The following is a 23,879-nucleotide window of genomic DNA, read 5'->3' on the forward strand; positions in this document are numbered from 1 at the left end:
CTGTTGAATGTTGCCATTTGAAACAGCTACAAACACTTTTTCATTTAGAAGAGGTTGGACGACACATCAGACAAACTTTTTTCATTTCAACCAAACCTCAGCCTCAAATGTTCCCTGCCGAGTTTTCTTGAAAACAAACAAAAGTTATGTCTACATTCACTGTTACTCAGCGAAATCCATCATGTGCATCCTTGTGATCTACAAATACGTTGAATCCATTTCCTTCCTCATAAAACATTTACAAAACTGTTTTTTTTTTAAAGTATTTTAAATCCTGCATTGTTTACCTGCTTGCAGTCTTCTTCCTCTCTGTCTTTGTTGGTGCATTACTGTGTTTCTCAGCACATTACAGCCACCTGTAGATCAGTGGAATACTGTGCAACGATTGGTAGGACTGTGTGTCACCTCACCTGCATGCATGTTGCTACGACCCACTCATGAAAAACTTCTCCAAGGTGCTGCTAGAGGTCAGAAACTCCACAGGGAAACCTTTGAGGGTCTGTAGCGTGTTGAGGAGCCCTCTGTCAAATCTACTTATACATGGTGCATATCACTAAAAACATTTTTATTTGATTGGTTTTCTTGAAGATGACAGGAGATATAATGCACAGAGCAAAAGTAAGTGGCCCCGGGGCCCCCAAAGGCTTAATCTAGCCATGGACAGGACCACAAATATATGTTTTATTGCTCTTTACAGCAATTTAAAAAAAAAAAAAATTGCATTTGATGGCCCTTAAAGACAATAGGTGGAGTATTTTGTGTCATTAAACATATATTAAAGATTTTTCCTATATTTTTAAAATATATTTGTGCTGAACGTTCTTGAATTTACACATTACTCTAAAAATCTTTCTTTGAGTGAATGTTTTTCAGTGTTTTTTCTGGATTAGCAGCAATTAAATGCCTCCTACTGTAATTTGTGACATGCTCGAGTCTTAAATTCAATGTTGGTGTCAAACACGGCCTGCAGATTGATTTCTGAGTTAAAGTGGGAGGACATTTCTGTGGTCTGTCACACAGAGACTGTTCCTCTGCAGGATGTTGGAAACTGCTCATTATGATGCACGCAAACTTGCTCGAGGTGAATTAAAAAGATCCACTAAACTGAGAAAGCAGCAAAATAAGAGGATGTGTCTCTGTTTTGAGAGGCAGCTCCCTCAACATCCTTCTTCTCCAGTGCAGGTGACTGTGCTGCAATATCAGTAGCTACCTGCAGCAGCATCAGTATTGCTGCTGACTCAACTCTTCCCTGTGTATCCAAATGACGCTCATTGAATTTTGTCGTTTCCCTGCAGTGGAAAAAAACACATATAGGACATTTCCTGAATGCAGACTTCCCATTATAGCCTATGACATCGGTTATTTTAGATGTCATCCCTCCCTATCCCCCCTGACAGGCATGCGCCATCTCCATCCCGATTGTTGGGTGAAAAAGTGGGCAGTTCAGGATTTCATATTTGGCTTCACTTTCTCTCAACTCCCTCCTTTCTCCCGGAGCCTCGGAGTCGGTCGGACGGACACCAAGCGTCAGCTCCAATACCTGCGCAAGAGCATCCAAGAGCCTCTTTCCATCCCGACAGGACAGTCGCACTGCAGCAAGCTGACGGAGAATACTTTTTACAGCCAAGAAGTCAATACATCCTTCATCAGCTGAAATGCTGCTGAGAAGAATCCGGTAGGTTTTAGAGGCTGTTGTGTCGGTGACAGATGCGCTCTTGGCCGCTTCAAAGTTGGTTTAGATATAAAAATTTAAAATGATGGTGTAAGAAAAAAAGCCTCTTTAACATAGTTGCTGTCCCCGGCGGAGGTCCTGAAATTGTGGCCAGTAGTTATTTTCCCCTCAGAAAACGTCATTTGGTGCAATTGACGCAGTTAGTTAAGTATAACTTTTTTCTTACCTGTGTTTTTTTCTCTCTTTTTTGTTCCTCGCACAACATTAAACCCCCCACAGTGTTTTAGCAGAGCATAGTTAGTTTGTCTCTTAAGGGTTTGTACCACTTCCTCCTCCTCCCCATCAGTCCCCATTAATGTGAAATGATTATGAAGCCCAGGTGTGAGTCTTACTTTCCTCTACATTTCTTGAAAGCACCTCTTATGGCATCCAGAACCTTGGAAAAGTTTTTTTTTTATGTCTTTTAAATGCTATTGTTCTGGGATTAAAGTATGTATGCTGCTGAATTTAAGATGTAAAATGTTGCTCCTGTGCCCTGCAGGAGACACAGGAAAGCAGCTTCTTGTCTTGAGTGCACACTTTACTTCTTCTGTTCACTTTCTGGTACACCTTAGGGCTCAGGTGGACCCCATTAATGGGCTGCTAAAGAGATAGAGAGAGAGAGAGAGAGAGAGAGAGAGAGACAGAGAGAGGGCAGCTGAATAATGAAATATGCTGTTTTGTAGTTGATGGTCCGCTGTCGACTCTCTGGTCTAATATTAGCCAATGGAACAAGTGAAACTGAGAGTCCTGGTTATGATTCTGTGGTAATTTCTGTTCAAACATTTCCCAAATATAGCCCTTGATCATTTGTGATAATCAGAGCTGCTCTTCATGACCGGTCTGTGGCCAAAATTCAACATCTGTAACATCTGTACTAATACTCAACCATTAGGTTAAAAAAGCAGATGCCAGTAAAGTGTCTCGATTATTTGATCCCTACAGAGCTGGCACCAAGTTTTAGCCTTGACCTCAATGCTGAATGTCTGAAGAGCAGATTTCACACTGTTTTATAGATATTCTGTAAGTCTGAAGATATTTTATTGATGGGATGTGATGGCGTACCACGTGTTGGGGCGTGGACACTCAGAAAAAAATCTCAGCTGATGCACTAACTTGTACTAGAAATGGATAAAACAAGATGGTGATTCATTCTGATTATCAGGCTTGTGAATATCAGATAGAGCAACAAAATAAATATGTGAAACCACTCAGTGTGTATGTAGAAATACTTCTTGCTGTTGCTTAATGAGATCAATTGCAAGTAAATAGTTGGAAGTATGAATTGAATTTTGTGTTGTGTCCAAGAAGGAAATGCCAAAGTTTTTATTCATAGAAGTTATTCCTTCTAAAATGGTCCATAATTTTCTTTGTTTTCTGAAGTTTTTTTAAGTTATTTAACAACTTAAAGCATCCTAATCTATATTTTTATAATAACAATGTATCAAATGACAATGTGTTATGTCAGAGGCGTGGCTCGTATGGATGAACCAACAGAGAATTATCAGCAACTCTGAAGCTCCCCTCAACTTTACGGAGCTTTATAATGAGTTTCGGGTCATAGTTAAGTTGTCCAGCTACAGTTGTCCTGTTTTGGTTCACTCTCAAAACCTACTGTACTCTACCTGCTCAGCTACAAATGGCAAACAGACACAGTTAGCGACTAGCTGGTGAACATAGTGGAGCATTTAGCAGCTAAAGAGAGAGAGTTATCCTTCAGGAGTTGATAAAGACCAAAAACTGAGCTAAAGAGCGAATATTGATTGACTTACCTTCACCAGGTGGACAGACACTCGACTCCAAATGAATGATAATGTTGCTCATCAACTGCTGGGTGTGAAAATAAGCAACTGTTTGCTAAGAAGTTTTCCATGTCAACCTAAAAGGTGGTGATATGTCGGTGTTATGTTCACAATTTGTTTCTGCTGCCCCCAAGTGGCCAAAAAAAATCTGTTAGTACAGATTTCAAAAATTGATCATTTTGTTTCTGTTTCTGATTTTGGAGCAGAACATGTTAAGTTAATTAATGGGTTGGAATAAATTCTGCTGGTAGGCCTTGACTTTATATAACAACTCATCGATATATTTATTTGGTCAAACTCAAACCAAGCATCTGTTTCTTGATCTGTTGCTTGAAGGGTTTCTTTGCTCAGACAGTGAAGTCTGGCTCCACAGATGTGCTGAGTCAGGTCTGGGATCAGGTATTTGTTTGGAAAATCCTTTGACTACCATTCCTCTTCCCAGGCGCACAGGATGGTGAGTCATCTGGTGGGTGGCTTTTATGTTGGCCATCTTGTTGGGAGGACATGCCAGCTGGTTTATTGGAGATGTCTGCAGAGCCTGGGATTGTGGGGAGGAATCCTTTGAGTTTAACTCATCGGATGTGCGGAGGTGTCACGTTTGATGGTTCAGGGAGCCAGAGGAGTGGTTTTGAATGAAGAGTCCCTGTAGGGAACTTAATCTGCTTTTACAGAAGCCATGCTGCTATCTTAACTTTAGCCTTGGTAAAGTCTAAAAGTGGCTCAGATGTATGTGTGTCTTTTTCTTGTGTTAGGTCTCGTATTTTGCAGTATTAGTCTGACTCAGAGAGGTGTTAAGTGAATATTTCCTCCAGGGATTCAAAGCCTGGTGCTGAAGTTATCAGACAGGTGTCATCAGCATAGATGCATTTGTGGGATCTGGTATTTGGTGATTAATTTATATAGAGGTCAAGCAGGGTAGGAGCAAGAACTGATCCTTGAGGGATCCTATCATTCTGTCATCTATATGCACTTTTAATCTGTGCAAGGTGAATTCTTAACCTCTGGTTGTTAAATATAAAGTAGATTAATACTGTTGTCCATATAGAGATCAGTTTTGTCATCAAAGCATAAATAAAAATCAGGATATAAATGCTTTAAGTTATTTGAGAAATGACAGTATAATAAAAATCAATACCTATTTAGGTCAGAAATGTAAAAAAAAAAAAAAAAAAGAGAAAATGTTTTACACTGATACTGGTTCTAAGGTTGCAAATATTATCCAAAATTTGAGATGCTGCATCTTTAAAAATGCCCAGAGCTGGATGGAAATGTCTTTGCTGCCATTTCCTCTACTTACTCTGATGAAGATATGCTTCACCTCAAAAAGTTAGTTGCTGCACTTGATTAAACAGCTATTACATGTGAATGACTCCAGATGCTGTCTTAACTGTTGAGGCACCAGTTTGAGCTCTCAGATTGTAATGGATTTCCTTATTTTAGAGTAGCAATCATCAACTAAATATTTGGTGGATGGTTAAGAGACCTGATGTGTTACAAAACTGGAGATGAAAGGAGAGGAATAAAGCAGTGACACTCATATACGGTGGATAGAAACTTAGACTAGAGTGGATTTCTACCTCAAATAGTGTGCATTTTAGGATGTACTGCTGATCTCCATTTTATCATGAACTCATTAGTGCTGAAGCCAGTTCCAGCTCAGCACTCTGCAGAGATTACATCAGTCAAACCGGTGTCACGGCATGTTTCACCTGGCTAAATTGAGATCAGGAGTCATTCTCCGGGTTGTTCGGGTGAGACAAGGTCTGCCTGAATTGACCTTGGTGCAGAGCAAGGCCACCCACAAGATAGAGTCAGCAAGCTTTTTCATGCCTCTACTCCACGGATGACCAACATGTCAGTCTGCTTTCACTCACTTGCACAAGGACGAGACTGGATTAGCTCTGCTTGTGGATAATGCATCGTGTGCACTTTGTAGACCTGTAAATGCAGTTTGCAGCACTGATTGCAGCTTCAGTCTTACTCTCATCAAAAGGAGCAGAAATGCAGGCGCAGTCTGGTGGCAAGGCCGAAGACCTCCATGAAAAAATGTGATCCAAAGAAGGCACAAAATAACCAGCAGCAACCAGGATTTTCTCCTCTGTCATCAATCATAGAGCTTCAGAGTGAACGCAAACTGATGTTTACTCTCACAAGAGTTATATCATTTTGTGGGCAGTGTCTTGATGTAGCAGTTCCTTCAGCACAAAGCCTGCTCTAGGACGATTCTTAGTGGTTTAAAACTTCCTTTTCAATCCTTAAAAAGAGCGAGAGAAAGGAAAGAGAAAAAGTAAGCAAGTGTGCCAGTGCCCCGTCCTTTAATTTTCCCCCAAGCCCTTTGTAAAGCGGTCGGTATGAAGTGAAAGCACAGTGCGCAGCTGTCCTCCTGGCCCACTGCTCGTTTTTTGTGAGCCGTTTTCTTGTCAAGAATACTAATAGTGAGACCAGCCTGTGGAGTCCACCCAGCTGGCGAGGAAACAGACAACAGTTATTCTGCCATCAAAGAAGGCCATTTGATTTGACACAAATTGGTGAGTTGTGTTTGTGTCGACTCTTACCAACGATGCATTTTATATACAGAACGTTTACCAACGCTTGTTAAACTTGTGGCTCACTCCAGTCGTTCTGACCTGTATTCGATGGTTCAACTTTTACATTTAAGACGAACGCTCCTATAACAAAGTGTGGAGATTCTTTACACCTTGCCACGTAATAAGATATCAAAACTGAGTAAGACACTGACATAAATGATTGAGGTTTGCATACATATTCGCACACAGTACCTTCTCTTTGCTCTGTGATCCTTCCAGAAGCTTTTTTCAACATTTTGTCCATCAAGAGTTTGATTTAGGAGCTTTTATTTCACGAGTCTTGTTGTGTTGGTGGCATGAGCAACAGTCAAGTGATCTGTGATTTCTTTGTTAAGAGTTTCTCTGGCCTCGTTTGAAGCAAAGCGAGCTCAGAAGTCTTCACTGAAAAAACATGAGCCCATTCGCAATTCAGCTGCTCTTTCATTTTCATACTCCAAGTCTTAAAAATCCCTTTTTTTTGCTACATCAGCAGTGTGGCTCTAGGGATGGTTATGTCAGCCTGTCAGCTAGTCAGCCAACTACTTTGATCTTGAATATCTCACCATGAATCGGTTGGATTGCTATGAAATTTTATACAGATGCATTATCCCCAGATGGTGGTGATCCTCTGACATTTCCCCTGACATCACCAGCATTTTGTTACATTCATTTAAGGTGAATTGTGATCACTTTGGTTACCAATTTAACTTTCCATCTAGTGCCATCAGGTCCAGATTTTTATTTGTCCAGTACTTTAATGACCAAATATCAGCAAAACTAATGTTGATGATGTTAGGTTGGATGGTTGGATAACCGCAGTAATGTACACCATATATTTTATCATTTTTGAAATCCATAAACAACATTGATTTGTCAAGTTGCATAGAGTTTAGTACTATAAGTACTAAAAATTATGTTGACCTAAGAAAGAAAACGATTTATTTAATTACCTGGAAAATCTTCAGATGGGCCAATAAATCTTCAGGTCTACCACAACATTTTTAAAACTCAGATATAGTCAGACTCAAAAAACACACTTTAAACTGGCAGAGTTTAAAGTGAATATGTTTACTGTGCATCAAGTATAATACAGAGCAAACCGAGGCTTTGATCCCAGAATTAAAAATCTACCTAAAAAACATAAAACATCATCTTACGTACTCTTCATAACTCTTGTTGTGGAGCCTATTTTCCAGGGTTTCATCCTCTTTAATTCATATTCATAATTTTCTACCATTGTTGCTATGGTGTTGTTATGGTTTCTTTGATAATTCCTCCTCTGGTAACATAATTTCCAGTAAGACTCACACCATAATTGGTGATCTTGATATTTTGACCATGGTTCAATTATAATTTGGTGTAGAGATAATGGCGCCTGGAACTTCTCTACACTTAAAAATAAATTGGGCCTGCAGGCTTTAATCAAAATCAAACAAACATCAACAGTGCTAACCACGAGCTAATTGACCATTTTGTGTTCTGTCTTTCGTGCTGTCCCTGGCATGACTATTTTCCACAAAACACTTCAATATAAACATTAAAATTGATTCAAATCTCTCAATTTGAAGGTACTTATGAGTCTATCAGCCCTGAAAATTAATTAGGAGTCGCAGCACCACTCTTTAATGATGAATTAACGTTTCCAGCTTCATCATGACTGCCTCAGGAGGTTGTGTGAGGTCACTGTGAGTGTCCTGCCATGCCTGCTGGGTTAATAACAGGGCCAGGCTGGTGACGGAGAGCTGGCAGAATGCCGCTGGACTGAGAAGCTGTGTCATTAGCTCCCGGAGGTGATGAATGGCTTGTGGTCAGGAGCTGCTTCCCTTTGAAAACCAGAGAAGTTGCTTTTTTTTAATTTTATTTTAACTGTCGTTTAGCTTTGAGAGAAGGTTTTCAGTATCTTCTGGGCCTCTTTTACAAAGAGATTCTGTTCTGATGTTATGATGTCTGTGAAAGAAAGAACGTTTCTGACAAAATTAGCAGGTTATTGTGATTTATAGATCTATGATATACACAGTACACTTACTTGCCTTTTTATTATGTAAACCTGGCAAAAACTAAAGCAGCCTGATACAGCAACTCTGCAATAAATCCTACCTTTAAGACTGTTATACTATTTCTGGTTTAGAGAGCCATCGATTCGAGTTTATGGGCATTTTGGACGCTGTAGTTTACGGTGCTGTTAAATATTGTGGCATTATAATACTGACAGGTGTTTTTAATACTACTTTCTACTTTTCTGCTTTCTGTTTTTTCCCATTATGCACATTACAGGCATAATCATATTATTTTATTCTGGTCTTAAACCCACGCGAGCAACGTAGCTTTAGGGACAGACCTCTACTTTGGTCCAGACTTTAATATCTTTCAGAAACAAGATGGACTGCCATGAAACTTCAGAGAGGAAAAACTGGAACATACTAATTGATTTGCAGAAGTTCTCATTGAAGTTTGCTGTCCCTGATCTGAGAAGCACCTGATTCAGCTGCATATCGCTGGAAGAAGATCTTTCTACTTGAAATTTCTTCCAGACATTCATAGTCCCCAGAGGAGGAATCCAAATGGTCGTGGCTTTTCCTTGACTTTTCCTTTAGTGCCACCATGAGGTTCACATTTGATTTTAGGGAAATGTCTCAACAACTACTGGATGGATTGTCAGGACATTCAGTACACACATTCATGTTCCCCTCAGGATGAATTATACTACTTTGGTGATCCCTTAACTTTCCATCTAGTGCCATCATCAGGACAAAAAATGTAATTTGTCTAATACTTTATGACCAAATACCTGCAAAACTAATGACATTCCCATCAGCCTCAGTGGGGATAACAGTGACTAGCTGCTAGTGTGACTGTGTAGACATGTATCTACTGTATCTTTAGTGGAAATAGATTAGCCATCATATTGAGCAGTACTATATACAATATAAAGTATATATTAAATCAGCTCTTTAAATTAGTTGCAACCAAATACAAACAATAAATGGCTAAAAATCAGCCCAGTAGAGTTAACCTTGAGATTGTCAAGCTTGTTACCCAGCTGCATATCAGTACATGTCCAAGACTAAAACCCCATTAGGTGGACGCTGTGGTAGAGGTAACAGACATATATGAAGGTGTGCAGGTTATGACCTTTGAAATAAATCAGTTTGGTGAGATCAATGGAGCTTGTTCCCTGAGTAGCTGAACCAACAACATCATTTTCAGTATCAGAAATCGCTTAACAAGGTTAAACATGTGTGAAATTGGAAACTGGAAACTGGAAAGGGGAAGTAATCTGTCTGTATCATTTTTATGTCCTTTCCTCCCTGAGTTTACTTTATAAAATGTTTTATTGATCTACATCTGTGTCATATTTGATCTTATATTGATTTATACTGTGTGCGCTTCTTTCTCTTTACAGACATGTCCAAATACTTCTCTGCGCAGTCTGTCATCTCACTCTGGCCTTTCCTGCCCAAACTCCATCTGCATATGGTAAGTCTCTCATTACATCTATTATTTTCAATATTTTCAATGTACATGATTGTTATTGTAATATGGCATACAATACTCGGTATCAGAGAAACCAATATGAATTAAAAATATCATGATTCACTAACTATTTTCTGTAAATTTAAAGAGTCGTTCTTCATTTTTTTCTTCAGATGATGTCCAGTCTCTCAAGGTGAAGATCCCATACACAGGTCCAGTTTCTCTCCCACTGGGCAGCGCTATCTCCATCCCCTGCATGGTGTCTCTGTCCTCCACACCAACCACCTCCTCCTCCCCTGCTGAACCGCGGGTCAAGTGGACTGTGGTGTCCGGAGGGGTGGAGACGCTGATCTTAGTGGCGCGGGGTCAAAGGGTGAAGGTCAACGAGACGTACCGAGGCCGTGCCGAATTGCTCAACTACAATTCCTCCCCTGAAGACCTGTCACTGTGGTTGGGAGATTTGCGCTCCAGTGACTCCGGTCATTATCGATGTGAGGTACAGCAGGGCCTGGAGGACGCTAGTGACCTCATCCAACTCAAGGTCAAAGGTAAGAAAATGAAAGACATGGATCATCATTGATGTTTTGGAAAGATGTAGATAGATGTGATAAAGTTTACAGTTTAGCAAAGACATTATTGCTTATTTTAATCTTTAATTAAATAATTAATTTTAATATATTGATGGACACACATTAATTCCACACATTAATCATTTTTCAACAATCATCATCCAGAAATTGCTATAGCTTCATACTCTGGTTATTTTTGATGTAAATGAGATAAGTTCACTTAGTTCACTGAGCTTGAACTAGTGAGTGCTGAAAAGTGATATTAAGGGTCAGTGGCAAAAATCTAGTAGGATAATTATTGTCCTGATGGTAAACTTTACATGTTTTCTCCCTCCTCTGACTCAAATCTGAAATTATGTCAATATAGAGCTCAATTTCTATTATTTGTTCTAGTTATTGAGTCCTTTCTCATCTGTTCTCTGTAAGAATTGATCAAAAATATTAAATAGGATGTTGCTGTCATTGTGCTATCCAAATAATGCTACATAGTAGGCTGTGGCCATCTTGATCAACTGTATGATGATTCTCTGAATATTTACCTGCAACATAAAGGGCTGTTTCATATACAGAACAAAACAAAATATATATGATGAAATAATGTTTTTGCTTGCATGATTTTATGGTTTTATACAGTAAATGCAGTTCCTGTTGTGTGACTACCTCAGCTTTTTCTGTTAGTAGGTTAAGCTGTTTGTTCCAGGAGTGTTTTTGCATACTCTGAATCCAAATGTGTGCTTACAGTATGTGTGTGCATGTTTGTGTTTAGGTGTTGTGTTTCACTACAGGGATGATTTGGGCCGGTACGCGTTTTCCTTCCATCAGGCCAAGAAGGCTTGTGAGTCCATCGGGGCAGAAATTGCAACACCTGACCAACTGCTGTTAGCTTATTATGACGGCTACGAGCAGTGTGATGCAGGCTGGCTGGCAGACCAGTCTGTCAGGTATCTCAACACTCCTATGACGCTCACACTGAGTGAAATACACAAACAGTATTCCAAAATTTAGCCTGACATATCTGGTATGTTTGTAAACTAAAGAATTTCCATTACACTTCATTGAGTTTGAACAATACATGTCCACTCAACATAAGTTTGCAATAATTTACTTGTCAGTCAGACAAGGTTTAAACTTGGCTGAAACTCTTACAGTAAATATTCATGACTAAATGAGCAACACTTAAAGTTCAAGTTTGGGTAGAAAAAAATTTTTTAGGTACTATTTATTAAGAGTTCAACACTGCTCTCATCTGGACTGTGTGGGTGCACTTTGATCAGATTTGATTGACAGTGACCAAACAGCCCACCAGCTGTCATCAGATTCTGATTCAAATATTGCTCAACTCTGATTGGTGCACAGACATATGTGACATCACGATTTTCCAACTGAGTCCCGTCCAACTCAAACCAGCAAGAAAAAACAGCAAAGACAGAAATCTCTTTGTGAAATTACTAAAACTGTTCCAACTTTGGCAGAAAATCTTGTGTTAATATTGGAACCCATCACTCATAGTAAGAAGCTGATTGAGAAAACAGGTTTTCAGGGCTTTTAAGAGCTCAATTTAATGTGAGAAATGCTGATTGTTTCCATTATTGCACTGCTTCTACAGGTACCCAATCCAAGTTCCCCGTGAAGGTTGCTATGGAGACATGGATGGCCAACCAGGAGTGAGAAACTATGGGACAATGGATCCAGTTGATCTATTTGATGTGTACTGTTATGTGGAAGAAACTGATGGTATGAATTACAATCCATATACTGTATACAATTTATTCAAGAAAATAAATTATCCTGTTTTTAAAAAACAGTTTTACTGAGTACAGATACTGGATAAATCAAAATTTTTAAATATAGTATTTTGTGTTTGTAGGGGAGGTGTTCCACGACCCCATCCCACAGAAGTTGTCATTTGATGAAGCTCAGTCATATTGCAGAGCTGCCGGGGCACAGCTGGCTACGACAGCACAGCTGTACATGGCATGGAGTGAAGGTCTGGACCGCTGCAGCCCTGGCTGGCTGTCTGATGGCAGTGTGCGATTTCCCATCATAACCCCTCGAGACCGATGTGGAGGGCCTCAGGCAGGTGTCAAAACCGTCTACCGCTTCCGCAACCAAACGGGTTTCCCAGAGCCATCCAGCCTTCATGATGTTTATTGTTTCAGAGGTCTGTGTTTTATCCCTCAAAATATGTTGGACATGATTCATGTGATGCATGCAAATTGAAATTTATTGATACTGTTTGCAAAATATTTTGTCAAAAAAATTCAACCAGAATACCCCAACTTGAACAATAATCAATTCATGACAAAAAACATTTTCAACAACATTTATAATCTGTCCTCTGCAGATAATAAGAAAACTGCCACTGACTCTCCTGTGGACTACATTGCCACAGAGCCTGAGGACATTGGACAAGATGTTGTTATTCTTGTGGAAGCAGATCAAGAACTGAAACTAAGCCAAAACACAGAGCAAGTGGAGCGAGAGGCTAAGAGTGTGCTCAAATCGTTCCCATTTTTCTCCATGCCCTCCACTGAGGAAAACCTGGTTGAAACACACCCAACATTTATGTCAGACACAACAGAGTCTCCCTTAAACTCCACATCTACATTGGACCCCCTCCAGTCTTTTGACGAAACATCACCTTCTACAGAAATGAGCGACGGCTCCCAAGATCCTACTGCGCTAATAACCACCATCATCAATAGCACAGAAACCTACAATTCCCCACATAACACATCATTGCTAATCACTTTTTACAACGAAACAGATTCCCAACAGAACTTGAACTTCACCTTTCACCACTCTGACCCTGAAAGCACCACAGGGTTCCCCAAATTGCCAAATGACACTCACACACATAACCAGACAGTACCAGTCACAAACCCTGTAGAGAGTACACAGCCAACTGAGAAGCCACAGCAAATGCAAGAGACCAACTTGGATTTTAACACCACTCATGCCAATTACACTGAGATGGACAGCAACCATACTCAAGAGGAGAATATCCTGGAGGCAACCTCTATGACCGTTGACTCCATGCTTCAGTCGAAGCTGAATGAAACAGTAGTAGATGATCCTGTGCAGGTGTCTTTCTCAACTCAGTTGCCAAGAGAGGACAGAGAGCTTGTTACACAATCAACCCAAACTACTAATTCCCCCACCAAAGAGCGCACCTCACTGTGGATCCCTCTGGATGGGTCTGGAGATAATTCACAAGGTATGAATTCAAGCCATGCTGGCGGCATGTTCACCATCTTAGTTTAGTGTGTTCGCATGTTAACATTTGCCAACAATAAGCAATAAACAGATAGTACAGCTGAGGGAATGCCATTAGTTTTTTAAGTATTTAGGGCGTTTTCAGACCTGTGCTTTTTAGTCTTTTTGAATTGGACTGTGGTTTGTTTTCCCCCTTGGTGCAATCTGTTTGGGCAGGTCTGAACGCAGGTACTCAGGCATGGACCAAAACCACCATACTGAGACCCTTTAGTGGAGGTGTTCTTGGTCTGGTCCCAAATGAACTCTGAAGCAGTTTGTTTGTGGTGGGAAAGTGATCTGACCTTGATCCGTTTAAGCTCAGTGAACGCTTTCACATGGCTTGTAGTGATGCATTTTGGTTCACTTTGACTTACCTCTGTGTGAAAAAAAGGAACCAGTGGGAAAATTCACCAAGTTTACCACCTCATCCACTGATTTGGACCAGAAAAAACAAACTATAGGTTTGAAAACGCCCTTAGTCATGAACCAAAGTATTAGACTAACCAGAATTTTGAGCTGATGATGGCACCATTGGAAAAGTCAAGGGATCACCACATTTATTAGGACTGAACATCTGACTCACCATGAACATCTGTACCTAATTTAATTGAAATCCATCCAGTTGAGATATTTTAGTCTGGACCAAAGTAGTAGACTAACTGACCAAGTGACAGACTGACATGGCCATCTCGAGACCTATGGCTCTGTCATGTCCAAAAACATACATTTTTGTATAGATGATTGAAGCTCAAAAAATGTTTTATGCTCTTTTCCAGAAAATGACCTTGACACGGAAGCAGTCACTTTCATCCCTACATCAAATTCCTCCACTTCCAGCCCTGCCACGCAACAGTCACTTGCTTCAGCCAGCAGCACTCCTGCTGAGCCTCAGACAGCAGTCCCTGAACCAACCCTCTCATCTGGGTCGCGCCCTTCTGACAAACCAGGCATGGATATCCTCTCCACAGCAGCGCACTTGTGGGAATCCTCCATTTCTAGACAAGAGGGTAGCACAAGCTTAGAAATTGAAGACACTGTCACCATGGAAAGTAATGAAAAGCAGCTGCATCCAACAAAGTCTGAAGACAAGCTAATTTCTGGAGTAAGTTCAGCTACCACTGCATCTCCAAAGGAGTCAAACACCTCTCTAGCCCCTGTTAATTCCACCACAGCACATTATCAGACATCAGATTACAGAGTACATTTGGATACTGCAACTGCAACTTATGAAGAGGCAAGTGGATATGAACCTGAAATAGTTGCTGTAACCATTGGAGAGGATGATAAAGTTGCCTCAATCCTTGAAGAGAACGTTACAGTTAGTCAAACCCTTGAAGAGGGAGGTAAAGTCATCCCAACCTTTGAAGAGGAAGCTAAATCAGCCCCAACCTCTGAGGAGGAATTTACAGCTTCTCCAACTCTTGAAGAAGAAGCTAAATCAGTGCCAACATCTGAGGAGGAATTTACAGCTACCCCAACTCTTGAAGAAGAAGCTAAATCAGTCCCAACCTCTGAGGAGGAATTTACAGCTACCCCAACTCTTGAAGAAGAAGTTAAAGTTGTCCCAACTCTTGAGGAGGATTTTACAGCTACCCCAACTCTTGAAGAAGACGTTAAAGTTGTCCTAACTCTTGAAGAGGGTTTTACAGCTACCCCAACTCTTGAAGAAGAAGTTAAAGTTGTCCCAACTCTTGAAGAGGATCTTACAGTTACCCCAACTCTTGAGGAGGATTTTACAGCTACCCCAACTATTGAAGAGAAAGTTAAAGTTGTCCCAACTGTTGAAGAGGACCTTACAGCTGCCCCAACTCCTGAAGAGGAAGCTGAAATTGCCCCAATCTTTGAGGAAGAAGTTAAAGTTGTCCCAACTCTTGAAGACGATTTCACAGCTAACCCAACCCTCGAAGAAGAAGCTAAAGTTACCTCAACCTCCGAAGAGGATCTTACATCTACCCCAACTCTTCAAGAAGAAGTTAAAGTTGTCCTAACTCTTGAAGAGGATTTTACAGTTACCCCAACTCTTCAAGAAGAAGTTAAGGTTGTCCCAACCCTTGAAGAGGAATTTACTGCTACCCCAACTCCTGAAGAGGAAACTAAAATTGCCCCAATCTTTGAAGAAGAACTTAAAGTTGTCCCTGCTCATGAAGATAATTTTACAGCTACCCTAATCTTTGAAGAAGAGCATGTTACAGTTGCAACAACCCTTGAAGACAAAGTTACAGTTAGCCCAACCTCTGAGGAGGAACTTACCGTCTTCCCTCTCGATTCACAAACATCTAAGTGGGCTCTGCAGACCACCACATCTGCACCCCAAGAGTCTCAGAATGATCTTGAGTACAGCAGAAAAACATCAGCAGCTCCAGATTCCCCCTCCAGTACAAAGCCCACTGCTACCACCACAAAGCCCACCACCACCACCACACACTGGTCCAGACGCACCTGGAGCCCGACCACCTCTACACCCAAAGTTTTCCAACAGACGGCTGAGCCCCAGAAGGTGACAGCCCTCATACCACCAGTGGATCAAGGTCTGGTGGATGTTGAGTTTAGTCTCACCCAGCTGCCCACCCTGCTTATCTTGCCCAATGAGAGGGCAGCTGTAGGCGGTACAGGGAAAGCTTCAGGTAATGTTAAAGCCACTCTCATCAGCCTAACCGCCCTCTTCTTGCTACGCGACGCAATGATGCACTAAAATCCCTGGTCTTTCCTCTGCCCCAAGCTGCCTTGCTCCATTTTCTGTAAAACATCTCCCCCCTTTTCAAATGACTTCCCACACCTCTACGTTTGTTTCACTCGTTGTCTCAGCAAGCCCACTCACACTTCTGACTCCCCCCTCTTCACCTTAAAACACTCCTCCCTTCTCTCCTTGTGATCCCACCTCCCCTCCAAGATACTCACACCTGGGACAGCTTCCATTTGACATTTGTCAGCAGCCCAGTCTTGTTATGCATGACGTTTTCCTCATCCAAAGATTGACTTCTGTGAAGTACTGTAATATAGTTGTGTGTGTTATGAATGAGTGTTTCAGTGCTTCTTCTTCAATGATTGTCTGCAAGAGTGATGGTTAAAGCATTGGTAAACCTTTTCACGATGTCGATCAGTGGAGTTTATTTTTAGACAGTTCATCATTTGCACCATATGCAAATATCTTCACGCAATCATTTTCTTCTGGCTAACTGTCAAAACTCACAGTATCCTTTGCAGTAATCTGGAAGTAACTTGATAAGGGACTTTGATCTTTCTCTGGATTGTAACAGCAATTACGTTGAATGTAACAGCACTGACCAATGCAATTGCAATCACTTTTTATAGCTGATATTTAATCAATAACTGTCAGGTCATCCAGTGTTAAAACTGTCTCAAGTTTTAAGACCTCTATCGCTATTTTAGACGGTGTACAGTAGTACTGAAAGCACAGAGTATTAATATGTTTATAAGCACAAATATTGTTATTGTTATTGTTATGAAATGTTCTCTAGGGGTCATCAACTGTTTCATATTCAAGTCATGGTCCATTGTTAAATCATGATCTTTCAAGATTTGTATTGTGTTTTTAGGTGTCAGAATGATAAAATCAACTAATCAATGTTTGTTTCTCGTCTCACCATCAGTTGATAAATTTATTTTGTTGTTCTTCAGTCTCAAATCATTTAGTTTAACATTTTTTCTCTCAGCATTGCATTGTATGGAAGCTCATTTCTGCCAATAAAAGAAAAAAACACATGAATAGTTAGAAATGATGAAAAAAACCCCACAGTGAGTCAATATTTTGTTTGACTAAATCAAAATTATGAAATAGACTTACTATCTCACGATTTTGACTTAGTATCTTATCATTTTGACTTTACAATGAGTATTTGTACTTTTATTATGCATAACTTTCCATCTATTTTTTTGTTTTCCTGGCAGAAGTGGGCTTCCGTAGAATTTTGGCATAAATATGAGTATCATTAAAGAAGTTGTTGTCACTCAAAACTCTCTTTCAACACAGTGAGATTATGCATTGCTGTGGATGAACAAGACAGGATTACATTAAATATGGATCCATCCATCTTTACAGAGACTTTCAGATCAGCTGAAGTGTAATGCTTCACAAAATTTTTTTTCTTCTTTAGTGACAATTCTGTTTTAACAGCTTTTCTCATTCCAGTGAGCCATATTTGTGGTGATAATTGGCACTCCCTGTGCAACAGCTTCACCAAGCATATTAACACCGATTTAGGGTTAAACATATTCAAGGATTGAAGGTTTTTTTAAGTTTAGAAACAAAATATACAGAATATAATGTCAAATATCATGGATCACTTGAATATCACTATTCTTGGGACAGATTGGGCAAGAATTTAAAAAAGGGAATTAAAAGGGAATTACAGGACATAGCAGCTGATATACAACAAGTGTTTTCATTTCACAGTTTTCTCTTGTTATACATAACCATAAAAACAGTTTTTTACCATCAGCATGTTAATATTCATGGTGATGAAAGATTGAAGACTTACTAGCTTACATTAAGCAGAAGGCAGAAAAACACCAGGGACAGACCACCGGTCATGTACTAATACAAATAACTAACTTTACATTATCACCTATAAGAAATGTATTGTCCTGGACTGCTGGAGTATATCTATACAAACACCAGATCATGTAACCATCTCACAAAAATAACCAAGGTTCCTGTCACTGTGATTTTCTTTTATTACTTTAGGAAGGCCAACATAAGGTTTAACTTTTTATACTGAAGACTTGAAAGCACTTTAATTGTTTTTTCATACCCCAGTTGCTTATTTTTCAGTAAAAACCAAATGATGGTTTAGTTTGAGTCTCATATGATTCTCATTAGACTTGTGTAAAACAGTTATTACCCTCCATACACATATACAATGACCTACATTTCTGTAATGAGCAGTATGTGAGTGTGCAGCATAATAACAGACACCACAGAGTTCTTGTTTATAGGGTGTCACAGGAAACAAATAAACCAAATTCCCTTGTAAAATGTTTTATTTCAGTTTGGACACACTTGCCCTCATTTTTCTCTCTTTTACAAATTTAGAACATTAAATCCATTTTCCTTTTTAAACAACTAGATTACCTCTTGCACAGTATAATCATCCAGACAGATTTGACAACAAAAATTCACAGTAGCAGGAGCCAATTTTACAAAGAGGTCAACACGAAAACTTCACTCTAGTTTAAAAGTGTACACATGTACACTAAGAGCTTTGACTTACTGACAATTGATAGAAACTGAACCCAAAATGACTCCTTTAAGAAATTCATAATGGCCCCATTAAAAAGATCTCACTTCATCATCTCATTGACAAAAAAAAGTAAATTCATGGCAGCAACCATCAACTCCTTGAAATAATCTTTGTTTTTCTTCAATTTAGTGTCCAAATTGTGTCAGAAATTATCAGAAATTACTGTATATGATATATATAACATCCTGTCACCACTGGATTTTTGACAGAAAATACCCAACACCAGGGGTCTTTGTCAGCATACATTAGTGTGTATTTGCATCCTTCTTGATATCTTTTATCATTAGATATCATGACAAACATTGGTGGACACACCAGCTACAGTATCTCACTGCATTTGTAAAGGAACATTGTTGAGTTTTTCCAAGCACAATGTTTTCATGTTAAATAAAAAAACAAATACATTTTGGTATAATATCCTGCAGTGAACACAGTGTAGCTCCAAACACATTGTGTCACATGAAAAGCTGCCAATTAATGACAAATGGACATCAATAAATTAGACCAGAAGAGAAGAAGAACAGAAACAAGGTCCGGGATCGACCCCAGAACCTGTGCGATGCACCAGCAAGAGGATTGAACGGGACCTGAGGAGTTTGTCCTCATGTAACTCCCTCTTATGTTTGTCCCCTGCTGCCATCTGGTGGCTCATTTAGATTGTGACGCTCCAACATGTAATTTTATCTGCAGATGTGTGCTACAATATGCCACAATTATAATCTGTATACACATTAATCTACGTCTCTAAATGTGTGTATTTAACTATATTCATATATTTAAATTACCATGTGGCAATAACTGGTATCTCAAACTTTTAATCAGTATTTTTCACATCATTTGATCTACCAAATCCACTTTTTTCTCCCTCACATTTAGACTCTGCATTCATGCCAATGTTTCATGTTCAGTGTGCTATAAATAATAAGATGAACAGACTGTGATGTTTACGATCATGCAGTTGGAGCAGCAGAATAATCTGAACTGGTCCTCTGTTGTGTTTCAGATGCCTGTGTGAACGACCCCTGTCTCAATGGAGGCACCTGTACTGACGCAGGCGGGCAGATTAAATGCCTCTGTTTGCCAACGTATGGAGGAGAATTCTGTCAGATGGGTGAGCTCTCGGCTGCTGAAAGCACAAATCTGTCAAACACATTGGGAAGCTGGTGGCTGTTTTATGAAAGATTATTATTTCATTAAGCCAAGACGTTTTACTGTAGATATCCTGAAACATCCTGCTAATATTGATCATTTAAATTATTGTAGACACACAAAATGTTTGTTATGAGCTGGTGGTATTATAGTACTGTACTGAAGTTTAGGTACTCTACTCGAGTATTTCCATTTTATGCTACTTTATACTTCCACTCCGCTACATCTCAGAGGGAAATATGATACTTTTTACTCCACTACATTTATTTGACAGCTTTAGTTACTAGTTTCATTTCAGATCAAAGTTTTACATAAAACACATATGATCAGATTATAAAATACAACATATAGTTAAAGATTAAACCTTTTTGTCTTGTGACCCCTCATATAAAATCAGTCATGTTTCAGATGTTTTGTCACCAGTTTTTTCTCACATGATTTCATTTCAATAAATGTTCAAATGATCCAGTATCTCACAAAAAAATCAAAGATTAGAGAAAAGTCAAAAAACTTTTTTAAAAAAATGTATCCGAACTTTGTTTTTTCTTATTTCTTCTCCCTTTAATCATGTCATGACCCCTCAGATTTATCTGGTGACCCTTTGGAGGGCCCCGACCCCTAGGTTGGGAATCCCTGGACTAAACTAGCTAACTGTATATTAAGTAGTTGAAACTAGCTCCACCTCCAGCAACTACAACAGTAAAATACTACTTACACTTTGATGCATCAGTATTAATAACGTACTTTATTAAATCTATTTAGTATATCAATCACAGGAGCAGATTTTTTGCAAAACAAGTACTTTTACTTTTAATACTTCAAGTAAATCTAGCTGATAATAATTCTGTACTTTTACTTAAGTAGGATTTTAAATGCAAGACTTGTAATGGAGTATTTTTACATTCCTGTATTGGTACTTTTACTTAAATATATGATCTGAGTACTTCTTCCACACTGGTAATCCAATATGCACTGCATAAACTCACAGAAATCCACAATTCCCAGTAAATACAGGGATTGCACACAATTCTGTCAGCATGAAATTCTTTTGAAACATCTGAAGACTCTTTAATGTGGTGTCTCCTCCTCTGTGATGTTTTCAGACCTGGAGCGATGTGAACCGGGCTGGGACAAGTTTCATGGCTTCTGCTACCGACACTTCAGCCAGCGTCTGAGCTGGGAGGTCGCAGAGCAGCACTGTCGCATGCAGGGAGCTCACCTGGTATCCATCATGACCCCTGAGGAGCAAGGTTACATCAACAGTAGGTTCAGTTCATAGACTGTATGGCTTCAGACTGTGAGTTTTAATGAGTGATTTATTTATTCATTCTTCCTTGACGACTGAATACTATTGTCTTACTGTCCTCACCAGGTAACTATAAAGAATACCAGTGGACTGGTCTGAATGATAAAACCATCGAGGATGACTTCCGCTGGTCTGATGGCAACCCGCTGGTGAGAGGAGTGTTACTGTGTAGTTTTGTTGGTCTGTGACCTCCAAACACTGCACAATACATTGCATTGGAGAGAAACAACACAGGAAAAAAGAGAATGTCTTTATATACAAGTTATATTACGGAAAAAAGAGATTTTACACATCAAGATAAGTTTACGAGTCACAAATTACGAGTACTACACCTCCTGTGAAAACATGTGAATTATGTCTTTTGTGTCTCAGGAGAAGTTTTAGTAAGTCTGAGAAAATAACCCTGATGATGTGTTTAGGGTTTAAGTCGACTTACACATGGAGACTGCAGATTTTTCATTTTTTGAAAGACATGTCAGAAAGTTTGAAAGACTTTTATATTTTCCAGACAGAGCATTTGCATTATGCATCATATACAATCCAGCATTTTTGAAGCCAAAGTCAGAATATCTTACCTTTGGCTAAATCAATTTCCTCTTTTTTGTGTTTGCAAATTATTAGTCCCCCAATGTTATAGAAGTGCAACAGTAAACTGCTTTAATATAGATTTGGTATGTTCTACTTGAAATTTCATACTTTATATATTAGAATTACTCTGTTTTTCAATGTAATTGTTTATGTGGTTTGTCTTTTTTTTAACTTTATTTCATATAGTCACTTTGATACCATGATTTTGTCATTTTTACAGGCTTGATTTGATGGCATTTTAATGATTTCATGTCACATTTGATCAAAAACATAGCTGAACTAACATCAAATTGAACAGTTTATCAAAAAAGGACATCAAAGTGTGAAATACTTGTGTTTAATATATAACCTCATAAAAAATAGGGAAGTTAACAACATATGTTGACATGGAGACGCTCTACATTTTCATATTATTTCCTTTCATGCAAATAATTCTAAACAAAGTCAATCTGTCTATTCTCTACTCGCATACAGCTGTATGAGAACTGGTACCGAGGGCAGCCAGACAGCTACTTCCTGTCTGGAGAAGACTGTGTGGTGATGGTGTGGCATGATGACGGGCGCTGGAGTGACGTGCCCTGCAACTATCACCTGTCCTACACCTGCAAGAAAGGCACATGTGAGTATTAGGAATGAGACTTAACACTGAAGTATTCATTAGAGTGTCTTATTAATGGTTTCAACACTCCCGTGTGGTTGTTTTTGGTATATATACATATATACATCTGTGCAGTTGATGCTTATGATGCAAAGTTGTGAAGACATCTAAGCTCTGAGGTGTTTTAACTCTTCCAACAGCCTCCTGTGGTCCACCTCCCAAGGTTCGAAATGCCTTCATATTTGGAAAGAGTCGACAGAGATACGAGACCAATGCAGTTGTGCGTTATCACTGCGCCCAAGGTTTCCACCAGAAACTAAACCCTCTGATCAGGTGTCTGCCTGGAGGCAGTTGGGAGAGGCCCCAGATCCTTTGCATTCCTGGTATGATGAGAGATTATTTTTACCCTGACAAAAAAAAAAAAAAAAAATCATAAAAACCTTCATAAAATTCTTTAACTGTACCTTCAAGTGTAACTAATCTTCTTTCCTATGTCATTTATGGAGCACACACAGAGCAAATGAATGCCCAGAAGTCAATTAATCATTTTAGTAATTTAAACTGTGATTTATAATTGGACTTCCATGATTTTAGTAACAACACACTTGTTCAAATATTCACAAAACAAAAGAAGAATTAAAACAAAAGACACAAATTCAATCCAACATGGGACCCGGACTAGAGACATATATTGTAAAATAAAAGACAAAAGACAAACAAGGTGTTATTTATAAAACCGAAGCATGACACAGGATAAAAAAAAACCCCACTAAAGATTAATGTAATTTATTTCCTTTCAGAGTCTGGAGCCCCCACTCAGCACCCCGATGTGACGTCACCGACCAACAACAACTCTGCCGCGTCCGAAGATGAACTTGAAGTCACTAAAGAGTCACCACAGTACTGGGACATCAAGTTTTAAAACTCACCAAGGCTTTTCTTGTTTACCTTTCTAAAACTCTGCTGTTTTAACTATCAGAAGGTGAAAAAAAAAAAAATCGAATGCTTTTTACCAATGAACGCTCAACAAGAAACAACAAACAAAATGAACCACAAAAGCATTAAGACACAAACTGAAGCTTCCTCTCAGCGCACAGAAAGACATTCCTATTTCTAAATGTCATTCAGAATATTTCCTACTGTATTTTGTCAAAGAGATTTTAATACATTCATACAATGACCGGAGAGAAAGACATACAGTCAATGTCTAAATTACCATGCCAGCTCCAAATATACAGTAAGAATTGTTCTTTCATATCAGCTTTTTGTTTGTGGTTTTTGTTGAATCAAGAACCTTTTACAAAATGGTGCTAAAGTCTTTAAGACCTTTGTAAAGAATCCAACAGATAATTTTGTTTTCAGTGTGGTGTAGGAGTAGGGACAAGTTCCTGCTTTTTTAAAAAAAAAGAATCCAAACAACTCCAAAGCACAAAGTCACAAACTTAAAAGAAACAAATGCTGTACATATATTAGTTTTCACACCTGTGATTGCTGTCCGCATTTTTCTGAGAGAAACCTTTAAATTTCCAGCAGACACAGTTTTGTTCGTCAGCTTTATGTTGTAATAAAGTTTTGTAGAACAGAGCAAAGAATAAATTG

At 39.1% G+C, this 23,879-nt stretch overlaps 1 protein-coding gene across 1 annotated transcript; it reads left to right on the forward strand.

The window, feature by feature from the left end:
• The first annotated feature begins 1,302 nt into the window (after positions 1 to 1,302).
• LOC122969242 (brevican core protein-like) lies at positions 1,303 to 23,879 on the forward strand. Its single transcript, XM_044334780.1, has 14 exons — positions 1,303 to 1,675; positions 9,484 to 9,557; positions 9,728 to 10,102; positions 10,890 to 11,064; positions 11,730 to 11,857; positions 11,991 to 12,284; positions 12,468 to 13,340; positions 14,155 to 16,002; positions 19,643 to 19,750; positions 20,892 to 21,050; positions 21,161 to 21,243; positions 22,157 to 22,301; positions 22,481 to 22,663; positions 23,081 to 23,879. Exons 1-14 carry the CDS (start codon positions 1,656 to 1,658, stop codon positions 23,200 to 23,202), a joined length of 4,587 nt encoding a protein of 1,528 aa, XP_044190715.1. The 5' UTR covers positions 1,303 to 1,655; the 3' UTR covers positions 23,203 to 23,879.

The sequence above is a fragment of the Thunnus albacares genome, chromosome 19 (assembly GCF_914725855.1).
Source record: "Thunnus albacares chromosome 19, fThuAlb1.1, whole genome shotgun sequence".
Lineage (NCBI taxonomy): Eukaryota > Metazoa > Chordata > Actinopteri > Scombriformes > Scombridae > Thunnus > Thunnus albacares.